A 14,786-nucleotide genomic window follows, 5' to 3' on the forward strand; every position below is an offset into this window, starting at 1 on the left:
ATTTAGATAAAATCAAAAGTATAAGGAAAATATTGATTTTCAGGAGCAGTCATTTAAGCGTCGAAAACCATTAGAAAGGGTGCAATCTTTTGCTTCTTTATTGTCACCAGTAAACCATGTGAAAAAAGTTGGGAATGCTCTTCAGGTATGTTAATGACTAACAATGAATAAAAAATTACAATAACATGAATATTGCAGTATCAGAATATTAGCAAAAAGTATTAATGCAATTTATTTATTTAATCATCAAATTAAGCAAATTATAATGTGTTAATTAATGCTTATTGAAAATATATTTAAGTAATGGTTTTTCTCTGCATGTTTTTTAGCGATCATTTAGTGCAATAAAACTATCTCCATTGTCACTGAAATTTTCCACCCCAGAACATCGAAGATCTATGGCAGCTATAGAAAATTCTTCCATGATAAATTTGTCTTGCACTGATCCTATAAAAAATACTACTAAAAGAAATGCTTCAAATGATTATAATTCCTTCAAACAGTCTTATTACCAACCACCAAAAAGACGTTTGTCATGCTTATGGTTAGAAACACTTTCTCATGCAACTGCAAAATTTATGAAAGAGAAATTGACAAGACAGGAATTATATCGTCAGGAGGTATGTGATTTTGTTTATGAAATTTATCACAGGACAACAGTCCTCTCATTAGCATAAATATTGCATTTAATTTAATATTAATTTTATCATCTCTCTACCTTTAGATTTAACAGAGTAGTCTTTACAACATTTTGAAGAAGAAACATATTTTATAATATGTAAAATTTTTAGAAAATTTAGAAAATAGAAAATTAAAACAAATTTAATAAAATATAAATATTATTTATACTTTGAAATAAATACAAGAAAATAAAAAAACTGTGTATACATTTTACTTTTCTGTTCTAAAATAAAAAAAAGTTAATGTTTCAGTTAATCAGAATGAAGAAAATTCAAGTGTAACAAAACTAGTTGAATGACTTTTGTCAAAGATACACTTAAACTGGATGGACTCAGTATATTAAACTGGAGTAATGTTAACAATATTTTAGGATAACAGCAATTTGTATGATCTTTTTATAATCATAGTTATTTTATATTACAAATTTAAACATTGAGATTCATAGTTCAATAATAATATAATATGTAATTAATAATACAAAATGCATCAAAAATGAATGAAAACTTTTTACATTTGTCATTTTTGATAGGTCTTGTTAATTGTCATTTAATTTTTGTAATATTTAATCAATTTTATTTTTTTTGAATACTTTTATAATAAAATTTATTTGCCAATGTTATATCTTTCAAACCATTTATTTTATATAAGTACATTGTGTGAATATTCATTGTAATAAATTACAGGCAATCTATGAATTATTTCAAGGTGAAAATGATATTTTAGAAGATTTAACATTAGTTAAACAAATTTATTATGATTCACTTCTCTATCTTGAAATTTTAAATCCTGATGAATTGCAACAAATCTTTGGTTCTTTTCATGAGTTAATTCCTCTTCATCAAAGTAAGTATCAATATATTTTTTAATTATTAGTTATATATATATATAGAAATGTAATTTACATACATTTTATTATTTTGATTTTATATAAAATTTACTTATTTGATACAAAGTATTGTGAAATTTTTCAGCATTGATTAAAAATATGAAGTGTAGTCAACAACATGATGGAACTATTCAGAGCATTGGTGAAATAATGTTAAATTGGGTATGTTAATACTTCATTCTTATTTATATTTGAAAATTTATTTAAAATGTAATATTGCATTATTTACATCATTATTACTGATAGGATGATACCAAAATTTCTCCTGATTTCTGATTCTTTTGAATATTTTCTAAAGTTTATTTTAGTTTAGAAAAATTAGATTTACATTATAAGCATGGTCCATTCATTAATTAATAAACATTGAGTATGAGAATGGAAAATAATTGGGAAATTTGGAATTATGTTTTGAAAGAAACCCAAAAATCTCCATTTATATATGGATATGCATGCTTTTATTGTGTATTACGAAATAACTTTAATGTTATTTCAGATAAAGTTAATATTACAACACTCCTGAAAGAAATTACAATTAATTCCCTTTTACTCAAAGAATTATCCTATTGTGTCATCTAGGATTGCCATCTTTGGAAATTGCTTCCTTGGCTAACACCATGACCAGGGGAAGATAAATGGGAAGATGCAGTTCTTTTTTAATATTTTTTTATCTTTAATCTTTAATATTTTTAATCTTTTTTAATATTTAATATGCAGTTCTTTTTTATTTAATGCATTATTTTACAGAATTTAACACTAAATGAGGTTTGACAAATTGTATGAGCTGAACAAATGCAGTCACGAGTTAACCAAGTTTTGAATTCATTCACTTAATTAATGAACATAATCTGTTCCAAGACTTTGTTCACTATCTGAATTGTTTGTTAACCAACTATCGATATACCATAGATTTTTATGGGAATTTGATTAATCTGTTCTGGAGACTCAAAAATAAAAAATTATATACTTTCTTACTATGTTTATTTATATGTAATAATAAAAATACATATACACAATCGTGCATTTTTATCAGTCATATTTTTTCTGTTTGTGGGGCGTTAGAGAATCTGTCCAATGTCGATTGCTTTTCTCTCTTTTTCAGGATTTTTCAGAAGTAATTGATAGCATTATCATCGTAGAGATCCCTAAGCTTATTTACCTATTTGCTTGGATTGGATGCCATTCTAAGACTGTTGTTCTGACATCCCCCCACTTCTTCAAAAGATCTTTAATAGCAGATGTTGGCATTAATCCTCTTTTTCAGAATAAAACATATCTCACCAAGTTTCTTGATCAGTTTCAGGTTTCGTTATGAGCTCTTCAATGTTTGTTATTTCTCAGATGTGATTTTTGTTACTTCTTTAGCTGCTTGAGTCTTCTTGATTATATTGTATCTTTCTTAGATAATATTGAACTGCAACCTACTGTAGACCTGTTCAAGCTGTATGGCTTGAACAGGTCTACAGTACTGCCCAACAACATCAGACATTTTCTGTTCACTTTATCTTTGCTATTATATTCTCACTTTTTGAAAATAAAAACTTATGCAAAACTTAATGAGTGCTTGCTTGACTGTCTTGCAAATACTGTAAAAGAATTGTTTCTGTCAGAAAAATAAAAGGCTGGAATTACAAGTGAGAGTTTCAAAGTTTGGAGGAATACTATCCGATCAGTATATACCTGGTTGATCGTCGATGTTGATGTCTCCCGCGCTCCGAAAAGTTCTGAATTGTTGCCTGAAGACAAAGGAAGACCAATTGATATTCATTATTTTATGTTGCTTCTTATGTTTGTTCTGTGAGGTGTTTGTTGTCCAAACAAAAATCTTTTGCGAAAGTGTTTGTTATACAATTTGTTCATTAACCGATCACCCACTGTACTTTATATTACAAAATTAAACATTATAGATTACTGGAAAATCTATCATTTGCCTAGAGTTTTTTTAGTTGTAAATTAAAGATAATAGCATTTTATAAATTGGATAATATAATATTGATACTGTTATATAATATGCTAAATAATGTTGAAAATGATTGACTATAATGATCCACTTAAGTTTAAAAACTAATTTGGAGAAGAAGAATTTTTTATTTTTTAGAAAATAGGGAGGATGTGAAAATAATCAGATGGGTGACTAAATCATATATCTTTTATTGAAGTCTCTATTATGATTTTATAAGCTAATGCAGAAGAACTCTGTTAAGTTTTTCAATAAATCAATTTTAAAAACTTCTTAAGCAGAAATGAAAATATAGCTTTTCTTTCAATAATCCATATTTATTTAACAATGTTCTGCTACATTACAGTAAATTAGACTTACATAATATCTATCTATTTGTCTAACGTAGCCTGTTTCATCTGTTATATTTTGTAAAAAAAAGTATGTTTGATTCCCATGAACAAAATCACAGATTTACAAATACTGTACTAAAATTTGTTGAATATATACAATGTCAACTACAAATTGATAACATTTTCCAGAATTTTCTGTTTGTTACAAGCATTGTTGCCAGATAACTGTGTAAGAATACTATAAAAAGAATGTTCAAAGCAGCCAAAATTGCATAAAAGGAGAGACATATCTTGTGCGTTTCCTAATGTAATTTTTTTCATATGCAATTAAATGTAAAAAATTTTTAATAGGCTGCAGTTAACAATTTATTAAGTGAGTCCATTTTCTGAACAAACACAAGGATATCAATCTACTTAACTGGGAAATTTTCTTAACCCGGCGTGAATGAGGTGAGAAATTGTCACACCAGCTATGAGGTGGGTAGGAGATATCCGAAACTTCGATGCAGAATTTTTTTTATACTATAATTGTGTAAAAAGTATTTTTTCACTTGGGATAATAAAAATAGTATCTATTCAACAAGATGAGTAAATAAAATATTATGTTTAAGATTGAAAAGCATTTTTTTAATTGAAATAACAAATTGTGTATATTTTCTTTGAAAAACTACAAGTTTTAGTAGTTTAACATTTTTTCGTATAAAATTCTAACAAAATTACAACTTCTTTGGTTAATCAACATAACTATAGTATCTTTCAATTATAAAAATAGAAAAAAAACTAAAAGGTCTTATGAGATCAATTTGCACAGCACCAACATTACACCTACAAATCAACACAATCTCCACACACAAAAATCGCATGCTTCATACATATTGGCTTCTCACACTTCGAACAGCAATGTTTTGTTTTTCTATCTGTTTTTTTAGTAGTCACCGCACCTGACATATTTACTACCCACTTTTTTGGAAACAGGTAATGAAGGTTCTCCCAGATGATCAGTAATCACTTTCGAGTTTCCCTTGGATAATGCATTGTTTTTTGTCTAATGCGAAGACTATCATTTGAGAAATCTAGAAATAAATCTAAAAATACTATAAATAACTATAACTCATAAACTTACTGTCAACTCAAAAATGTAACACCGACTATGAGGTCAGGTGTGACGTACCCCAGTCATCTTTGCTCGCGTGTATCTCCCACTGACGCAGGTGCAACACTAAACTCAACACTGCACCTCGTCTCCTACTCCCTTATCTCCAGCACTGTGACGACGGGATTTCCATGACAAAAATAACATTAAATAATCTGCATTTAAAATCTTGGGTATGACATACCCCGCCTCACTCACGCCGGGTTAAATAGCGTGAGAGTAAAGCGTCGATTATCCGAAAGTCAATCATCCGAAAGAATTCCAGTCGGCAAATTTAAATTTTCGCCAGTGCTGTGGTGCTGCAATCTTTGGCTATGTCTTGGGCTACTCAAATATTTTACGTTTTTGATACTAAATTAACTTCTGAAGTATAATTTTTTATTGTTTTTATATTTTTCAATATATTTATTTTGTTCGTACAAAATAAAAAAATAATTTTTAACGATACAATAGTCTTTGTTAGGCTTAACATTGACGAAAATTTAACGTGAAGCGACGCTCAACAGAGAAAAATGTCAAGATGGGATAAATTAATATATTTTTTCGTACATAATCGGTTATCCGAAACATCGATCTTCCGAACAACCCCAGTCCCCAATTGATTTGGATAATCGACACTCTATTGTATATCATATGGGAAAAATTTATATATATGTTATAGTGAAAAATTGAGACCTTTGAAATTAAACTTCTAATGTCAGACCTTAATTGAATTCTACTGTACTTCTGTCTACTATTTACCATATTTTCTTAATTCTGAAATGCACAACAAGTTTAATGTTGAATTTTAAAATATTTTGGAGGAAAAAGTTTTTAAATACAGTAGAACCCCTCTAGTCTGCCCTCAGCTAGTCCGTCACTCCGGTTAATTTGACCGTGGTCGGAGTCGAGAAACTTGTCCCGACTCGTCAGTGACTCACCGTCTGTGGCGTTCTTGTGTTTGTTACAGTATATGTTTTACATTGTGTGTATGTGTACAGTTTTGTGTGTGTTTCCAACATGTCAGGAGTGAAATGTAAACACGTTACTCTTTCATTAAATGAAAAATTAGCAGTGCTACAAAGACTGGACAAAGGGAAGATTGTTTATTTTACTTTTTTCTGATAATCCGACCTTTTTTGCGTTCTGATCATACCCCCAGTCCCAAAGGTGACGGATTAGAGGGGTTCTACTGTAATCAGTTTTATTAAGTAACAACAAGTTAGAAAAACAATATAAATGCTGTAAAACAGATAATATTTGGCAAATTTACATCTGGTCTCTTCTGCATATACAATAACTGTTTATTTTAATGCTGCATTATGATGTCATTTGAAGGCATTTTAGATATGAGCAATTATTTATTGTGATATTGTCACAATTCCAGGCTGCAATTTTTAACCATATTTTTAATTTATTTGATTTGATTTAAAATATATGCTCTCTGTCAAACCAGAAGTGTCTTGCTCCTGTACACCATACTTTTCCTGTTAGTAATAGTCATGCCAGTCATCTATCTAACTCCTTTTGGAGGAAAATTTTTTAATTGAAATAATGTAACTTCTTGTTTGTACTGGAAATTTATATAAAATTAATCAGGGCCTCCTGCCCCTAAGCTTTTCATATCTAGTCTTGATTTCCATCTATCTAACACTGTTCTCAAGATTATGGAAGGACAGACAGATTGACAACAGTGGAAATTTATAGGTCTATAAGTTTTCAAATTGCAGTCCAAAAAGTAGTTTAAGTTAACTACTCATATTGGCAAAGCTCATCTAAAATAATGGAATCATTGAGTAATAATGTTATTGGTGCATAATACATCTCAGTTTGTTCATGACTGTTGTTTTGGACTGAAAATGTAAGAACCTATTGTTTCTAAGATGCACCTATACTTTGGATAAGTAAAAAGTAGGTTAAAAAAATGCATTTTAGAAATTTTGAAAGAACATAATATTGTGAACTTGACTAGTGATATGACACCTTAAATCATATATCAATTTATTATTGTAGTCAAATGTTCCTTTAACATTCTGGAAATAATTTTGTTAATTTGCTTTTAATTTTAAATTACTTTTTATCTTGTGTTATTGTTACTATAAACTTACCTACATTTAAATGTAATTTTCTATTTTAGAATTGTCACTGTATTCACACTAATAATTTTATTCAATTTCAATGCCTCCTTCCTGGTTACAACTTTTTGTCAGTGAATTGAATTATTCATTTTTAGTAAATGTTAGTCTTTATTAGTCTTAATTTTTATTATTTATAATAACAACTTTGTAGTATGATTTAAAATGAGATATCATTTTTCCATTTTTCAATATTTTATTCACTATATTGTAAAGATGTGTATCTTTACATATTCACTGATAATTAATTAGAAAAGCTTATGTAATCATAAATTGATTTTTAAACTTTTTTTAATTAAATAAATTTATTTTTTAAATTTTTAGAATTTCAATAAATCGAGTATTAAGAAAGTATCTATATTGTTTAATTTAAATCTGTATATTGTTTGTCTTTAAATTATTTTTTTCTATTTTAGATACCTAATCTAAGAGCTTATGAAACATACTGTTCAAATATGAACAGAGCAAAAGATGCATTAGATGAGAAAAAAATGAATGACAAAAGATTCAGAGATTTTTTGCAAAGATGTTTGGAGTCACCATTTAGTAGAAAACTGGATTTGTGGAATTATTTAGGTAAGACATTATATTTAAATGAATTTATCAATTAAAGAACCGATGCATTTAAAAATTTTTCTTAAAAAGAATTAACTTTAAATTTGCTTCAATATCCCTATACAGTAAATCTTTAAACACGTAATTATTTCTAGAAAACTTATTAAGCAAGCTATTCTATTTTCTATAAGCTCAATGTCATAAATTGTGATTACACAATACCATATATAATTTCAAATGATAAATCGTAAGTGAAGAAAAAGTAGAGCATTTGATGGCGTCAATAGAAAATTTATACCAGTTACTTAGTATTAATTTGTTATTAAATAAGTAATTAGCAATAAATACTTTATTTTAAATATTAAGTATTAAAATTAGTGAAAATTTATAAAAGTGCTATACTAATATTCAGATGTATGAAATTTATTAACTAGCTTACCCGTCGCGCATTGCTGCAAACTCAGAAGAAAGGAAATTCAAGTAAACTCGATATGATAAAATTCAATTTACATTTTATTATTTTTATTGAAACTTATTATTATTATTCATTTTCATCGGGAAAACATTTCAAAGTGTCGTTTCAATTCTATTTATTTATTGGAGTGTTTGTAGATACATGATATTTTTTGTTTTTCCGTCTGGTGCGTACACGAATAAATCGGAAGGTTTTTCGACGCGTGAGTTGGCCACATACAGTTGTCCAAGCGAGAAGCATGGATTCTTTAAATTTAGCCCACATACTCGCAGAGATTGTTAGAAGTGCAATATTCCCCATTTTTATATATTTTTTTTAATCCTTCATAATTTTGATTATTTAATTGCTCCTTCCTCTCTTCCTTGGCGTGTTGTGAAATTTCTGATAGTTGGATAATAAACTGTTTTATTGTAATTTGTCTTTTTAAATTATTTTGAGTTGATATTAAAATTTGGAATAGGGGGATCCCTAGATCGGTAAAATAGGCGAATTTCCTTCTACAACTTCGGTTGTTTTTCATGATACAGTTAAGGCTTTAACAAAGTTCGAGCGATTACGTAATTAGCAAAAAAAAAGAGTTGAAATAAAGTGATTAAACAAAAATTATAACAAATATCGTAAATAATAAATGCATATATAGAGAGATTTTTTGGAGGGGGAAATGGTCTTCACAATTTGAAATCGATCGAACACACTGTGCTCGAATGCTCGTGTAAACGTGCGCCATCTATTGTAGGATAAATGCCAGAAACCTTCGCAGGAGTGTATTAAAAAAAAACTTCCCAAAGCTTCATGGCAATCGGATAAATGGTGTGGTAATACATGAAGGACACACAGACACACATACATTCATTTTTATATATATAGATTATGTGAACATTGATTAAATTTGTGAATTAAGGAAATATAAATAATAGTTTAAAATTGAAATATTTGTTCTATTCTAGTAAGACAAATGGATTTTAGTAGTATTCATGAAGTTATTTGACCAGCATTTTTCTTTTGTTGTTGTTTTTGTGTGTTTTTCAAACAATCTATATAAAGTGATACCTTGGTTTTCATCAATAATCCGTCCTGAAACAATTGGTGAAATCCAAAACCGACGATAACTAAGGCAATTATTTCCATATGAATCAATGTAAATCCAATTACTTTGTTCTAGACACTCCAAAATATTTTATAACAAAAACCCATTTTATAGAGAATAAATATAATATTTAATACTAAAAACAATAAGAAATTAATATGAAATGAAAATAAAAGATTAATATGATGGCCTCCGAAACAGAATCACCATCTAACTGTTTTTGATTGATTCAAATTAATAATAACTGTTTGACATCTTCAATTGTTTGTGATCTTTGTTTCGTTAGCACATTCATGCCTTTCACTACATTAACCTCTTTTATTGCTTCCGTTTTTGCCACAATGGAACTTATCGTGGATGGCACCTTCCCACACATGTAGCCAATTTCAGCAATCGTAAATCTGCTCTCGTATTTTTCAATGATTTCCTTCAACTTAATCATGTTCCTGGCCTTCTTCAAAGGATACTTTCTTTGGTCTCATGATGGAGCAAAAGGGAAAGGAAAGTAATGGAATTGTTTGGCTAGATGCATGTGGTAAATCTCACACAATGAGAAACGACACCACAATGAGCAGGAAAACACATGGCCACCCTTTGTTTTCACAAAATTAGCAGCGACATTATGTGGGCACGCCATCAAAATCTGAGGCAACTGGCAAAAACAGACAAATTTTTCATGGAAAAAATTGACGAAATCCAAAACCAAAGTCAATGAAAACTGAGGTATTACTGTTTTACTTGCCTTTCAGATAAATGTGTTTTTTATTGTATATTTTCCAGTAATAATTTTGACTATAATAATTTCTCCAAATTTATATGATACTAGCTGCAAGGACCCGCTTCGCTGGGTTTTTATTTGTATGTTACTTTGTAATATAGTTTTTTTTTATATATATAAAAGACTTTTTCTAAGTAATCTAGAATCTAGCTGCAAGGACCCACTTTGCTGGGCAAAAAAGTAACGATAGTGAAGATTAAGATAATTACATTATAGCTAATCTTACCCGTTTTCACAGAATGCAAGAATTAGGTCACCCGTTTCCAGACTAATTAGAGAATTTTTACGTTTAGTTAAACAAACTATTTTCAACGTTTCTGGAACGTTTACAATCGTTCTATAATCGAACCAATTTGAATTTTATGTTCGAATTTAATTCGAACAAATTCGAAAAAATCGAACAAAACATTCGAAATAGAAAGCCACTTTCAACCACTTTCAGCCTCATATCTCCCGCACCCTTATAGCTATCGAGACGCAACCACCCCTATGCACGAATGGAGACTTGGGGCTACCACCACATACAAACACCATTCACGTGCGATGTGTAGTTTTGGTGAAAAAGTGAAATATAGGGACATATATATATATATATATAGATAAACAACTTGTATTCCTAACATAAGTGTGTTTCTTTTATTTAGTTATTTCATAGCTTAAAATCAGAAGTTTTATTATTCTTTAAAATTGATATAAATCATGATTTTTGTTTTTGTTTCTAGATATTCCTAGAAACAGACTAGTAAAATATCCTTTGTTACTGCAAAGAATATTAAAACATGTAAGCATTTTAAATTGTTTATTTTTATAGAATTAATTAAATAAATTTTTAATAATTCCACACTTTTTACTAGTAAAATGTTTATATAATTATAACATATATAATTTTAAATCAATAAAATAAAATTTTTTAGTCACCAGAAGATAATATAGACAAGTTATTATTACCGAAAGCAGTAAGTATCACTTTATTCTGATATATAAAGATTAAGTTTAATAACAACTTTTGTTTAGACAAACATGTAAACAATTATTTAATCAATTTTAAAAAAATTAGATTTCTGAAGTTGAAAAAATTATACAATCAGTAGATCAGTGTACTGGACAAGCAGATTGTCAATTTGTTTTGGAAAAATTATATTTTGTACACACTCAGCAGGTAAATATTACAAATATATTTTGTTAATTCTGTTTGTTCTGAACATAAAGATATATTTTTAAACTTATGTAATGTATAAATAAACTTAAAATTATAAATGTGTGTTTATTAAATTATATTATCTAAACAGAAAAACAGTTTTCTAGAAGAATCTTCATCAGTTTTATGTTCTGGTGTTCTCAGAAATAATCGAGGGACTGTAAGTTAAATTTGGTCTAAAGTAGCAATATTTACCAATACTTTATTTAAGTACAATTAAGGATTATTTATTTTTACTAATGGATTTAATATAGATTTTATTATATTGTAATAAATCACTGTATCTTCAACTTTACTTACTGTAATACATCAAAAAAAAACCTTTAAAATGCAGCTTGTTTTGCTAAAATGAACACAAGGAGAAGAGAAAAGAGGAGGAGTTTGCTGTAATGGACTACAGGGCACCGTTAACCAGCATATACAAGAGAATAGGAATAGTGAATAATAAGGAAATAGCCTGTAAGAGGAACCCTACAATATTTCAGTTATTAAGAAATGACAAAGATCCATAGACAAAAAGTGGTTCCATGGGTTTACAAAATACTGTTACAGAATAGAAGGTGCCAAAAGAACTGTATTATATAGAGGCCACAAAATGGTCGCTTACTGAAAGGTTGAAAGTGCACAAAAGGAATATTAGATATGAGCAACCAGTCGTGGTGTTAGCAAATTACGTGATCGCAGAACCAACGGAGGTTTCAGTTAATTGGGATAAAGCAGAACTTATACAAAAGGTTGCAAGCAGACAGCGTCTAAAGTATACAGAAACATGGCATATTAATAAATACAATGAAAAAGGGCAATCTATAAATTTTCGTGAATCCTGTAAACTAGCATCAGCATGGAAAGAGGCAGCTTTGCAAGTTTAAAAGAGCAAACTGGTCTTGTGCATTCGAATCTACAATAGTTTGTTTTTTAAAAAAATCATTCTAGAATTTCTGTCTGGCAAAAGAAGTTTCAGTTTGAAATTAACTTTTTTGTTCAAACCTGAAGAAGGTCAGTGAAGTTGACCAAAAACGTTTGGTATTTTAGCAAAACAAGCTGCATTTTAAAGGTTTTTTGGAGCATTTTTGATGTATTGTAATAAATTATTAAAAACACAATAAAATTGTGCATATAAGATTTAAATAACAAAATTATCAATTCTTATAGTTTTAATTGATCTTTATAGAAGTAAACTTTTAATTTATAGATTAAATCAAAATTTAATCTGTAAATTAAAAGTTTAAAAATATTTTAAAAAGTTAAAAAATATTAAAAATATGTAACTTTGTTAATAAAAATTAAATTATTAGTGAGCCATACTTTTAGTTTGTGAGAATAAACTACCACAACAGATTTCTCAAGTACAGTTATACCTCGAGTTACGTCATTCTCGATTATATGTCGTTTGTCAAAAAAATATATGAAAAAATAAAAATCAAATTTAAGTCATTTTATTTGATTTACGTCTGTCCGCCACAAATATTGAAGTTGTAATATGACTAGAAAAGCATTAAAAGCACATAAAATCGTATTAAAATATGTACATTCACAGTAAATGTTAATATAATCATCATAAATCCTAGAGAACAAAACATGAAAACATCTGTGTTTCTGTGTTTTCGTCTTATTTTGTGGTCTTTAAGTGCTCAATATTGGCGTTTTCCATGGTAGTTCCAATATCGACTGTTTGGTGTCATTGTCAGTGCCACTCAATATTGGTAAATTTAATATAAATTAGTTTATTTTCTACTGTCGCAAGATAATTTTAATAACTGTATTTGTTATTTAACCTTACAAAATCGTCTTATAATGTCTTAGAGCAAACCACATTCACAAATAAAGAGTTTGCAATGTACTGTAAACATCGCCAAATTGTAAACATTTACAAGTATGTACTGTACATGAATTTGTAAATTTAGATTACTTTTTTCTGTACTATATTAAAAACTAAAATTTATTTGTTTGTAAGCTTAAAATAATTCTTATTAACAATATATTATTAAAAATGCATTTATAAATAAAATACAGAACTGGGAATGGTTATTTGTGGTTTAGCCTAGTGACAAGTAAATTCGACTTTGTCGCCTCTCCTGGAACCAATTACTGACGTAAGGCGAGGTATACCTGTAAAGTAAAACTACTAAAAATATTTTCAATGTGATTATAACCAGTCTTCAGGACATACATTCAAAATAATTTTAGCCAAAGATAACTGATTACATTACAGTTGTCTGCAAAATCTGCTTATTTTACATGTGCTATAATTTCATATTTTTGAGTTTAAATATAATAGAATATATACCTGCAAGTGAATATACTACTATTCTTACATTGTGATTCATAAAAGAAAGTTTAAAATGATAACATATATTACAAAACGATCTGTTTCTGTTACCTTTTATCATTTAACTTCAATATGAGACAAACCGTTCATATTAAAAGTGTAACTAAAATAATACACATTTTTATTCTTAAAACTTGTATGTGTTAGCAGTATAATAAATGATGTAAAAATTGTATTTGATTAAATTCACTATTATCCAGACTAAAAAGAACTTAAAAGGGATATAACATATAAATCTTTTATATTAGTAATTTTTAATCCAAAATGGTTGGGTCGTCTATATTATCTTAGTTTTTTGTTATCCGAGATATTGTAACATCAGTCCTCATTATTTATTGATATAGCTGGGGTTCTACTGTATAAATACAATTTAATTTTCATATATCATTTTAGCAATAGGAAACAGCATTCAAGAGATACAATGTTCAAAATATTGAAAATAAATTTTGCAGTAAGGAATTCAAATTTAATGGTTTGCCATATTACAAATGTTATTGTTAAAATATAAAAAATTTGATTTGAGATAACAAAAAAACTCTGCCTATCTACTTGTTGTTATAATGACAATGATAATTAGAATTATTACAAAAATTACATTTCAGAATTTATCATTTGCATGATTCCAATAAATGGATACAAATGTCTGAATTTATAAAAGTTTTAGAAAATTACAAAAGTAGTTTATCTGTAACTTTTTGTTTTAAAGCAGAAGAAAAATTACTTTTAAATTTAATAAACACAGTTTTTCTTTTAAACAGAAATTGCATGCATTTTTATTTGACAATGGATTTTTATTATCTCATCAAACTACAAGACATAAAAATTTGAAATATAAAACAATGTATCAAGTTTATCAAAATCCAATTCCTAGACATCAGCTTGTAGTAACTGACATCAAAGATGGGAGTATAAAAATAGGAGGATCATTTCGCAATGCTTTTACTTCTAACACTAATCTGGGTATGTAAATAACATTATATTTAATTATGTATTTAATATTACATAAAATAAATACTTAAATTATTAATTTTTAATTTAAAACATCTTAAACTATGATCATCAGATAACAATATTGTAATATCTAGCTATTTATTATACTACTTATTGTATCTATTGGGTTGTTCGGAAAGTAATTTTGTTTTTTTACCACTAAACGGATTAGTCATATTTTATTATCATTATATATTTTGACAGCTAGAATTTTAAGGCTTATTTGTAAAAAATTTTTGTTTGATTTTATG

At 27.9% G+C, this 14,786-nt stretch overlaps 1 protein-coding gene across 3 annotated transcripts in view; it reads left to right on the forward strand.

Annotated features, from left to right (window-relative positions):
- LOC111624224 (rho guanine nucleotide exchange factor 3-like) overlaps nucleotides 1-14,786 on the forward strand; it is a 25,396-nt gene continuing 10,610 nt past the window's right edge. For all 3 annotated transcript variants that reach the window (XM_023367037.1, XM_023367038.1, XM_023367039.1), the window contains exons 1-10: nucleotides 1-145; nucleotides 330-620; nucleotides 1,365-1,524; nucleotides 1,653-1,729; nucleotides 7,540-7,699; nucleotides 10,741-10,799; nucleotides 10,933-10,974; nucleotides 11,076-11,177; nucleotides 11,308-11,376; nucleotides 14,304-14,505. In XM_023367037.1, the coding sequence (XP_023222805.1) occupies nucleotides 399-620; nucleotides 1,365-1,524; nucleotides 1,653-1,729; nucleotides 7,540-7,699; nucleotides 10,741-10,799; nucleotides 10,933-10,974; nucleotides 11,076-11,177; nucleotides 11,308-11,376; nucleotides 14,304-14,505 (1,093 nt within the window). In that variant the 5' untranslated portion in view covers nucleotides 1-145; nucleotides 330-398. The remainder of the gene's footprint in view (nucleotides 146-329; nucleotides 621-1,364; nucleotides 1,525-1,652; nucleotides 1,730-7,539; nucleotides 7,700-10,740; nucleotides 10,800-10,932; nucleotides 10,975-11,075; nucleotides 11,178-11,307; nucleotides 11,377-14,303; nucleotides 14,506-14,786) is intronic.

The sequence above is a fragment of the Centruroides sculpturatus genome, unplaced genomic scaffold, assembly GCF_000671375.1.
Source record: "Centruroides sculpturatus isolate CEXI.00-Female unplaced genomic scaffold, Cexi_2.0 scaffold61, whole genome shotgun sequence".
Classification (NCBI taxonomy): Eukaryota; Metazoa; Arthropoda; class Arachnida; order Scorpiones; family Buthidae; genus Centruroides; species Centruroides sculpturatus.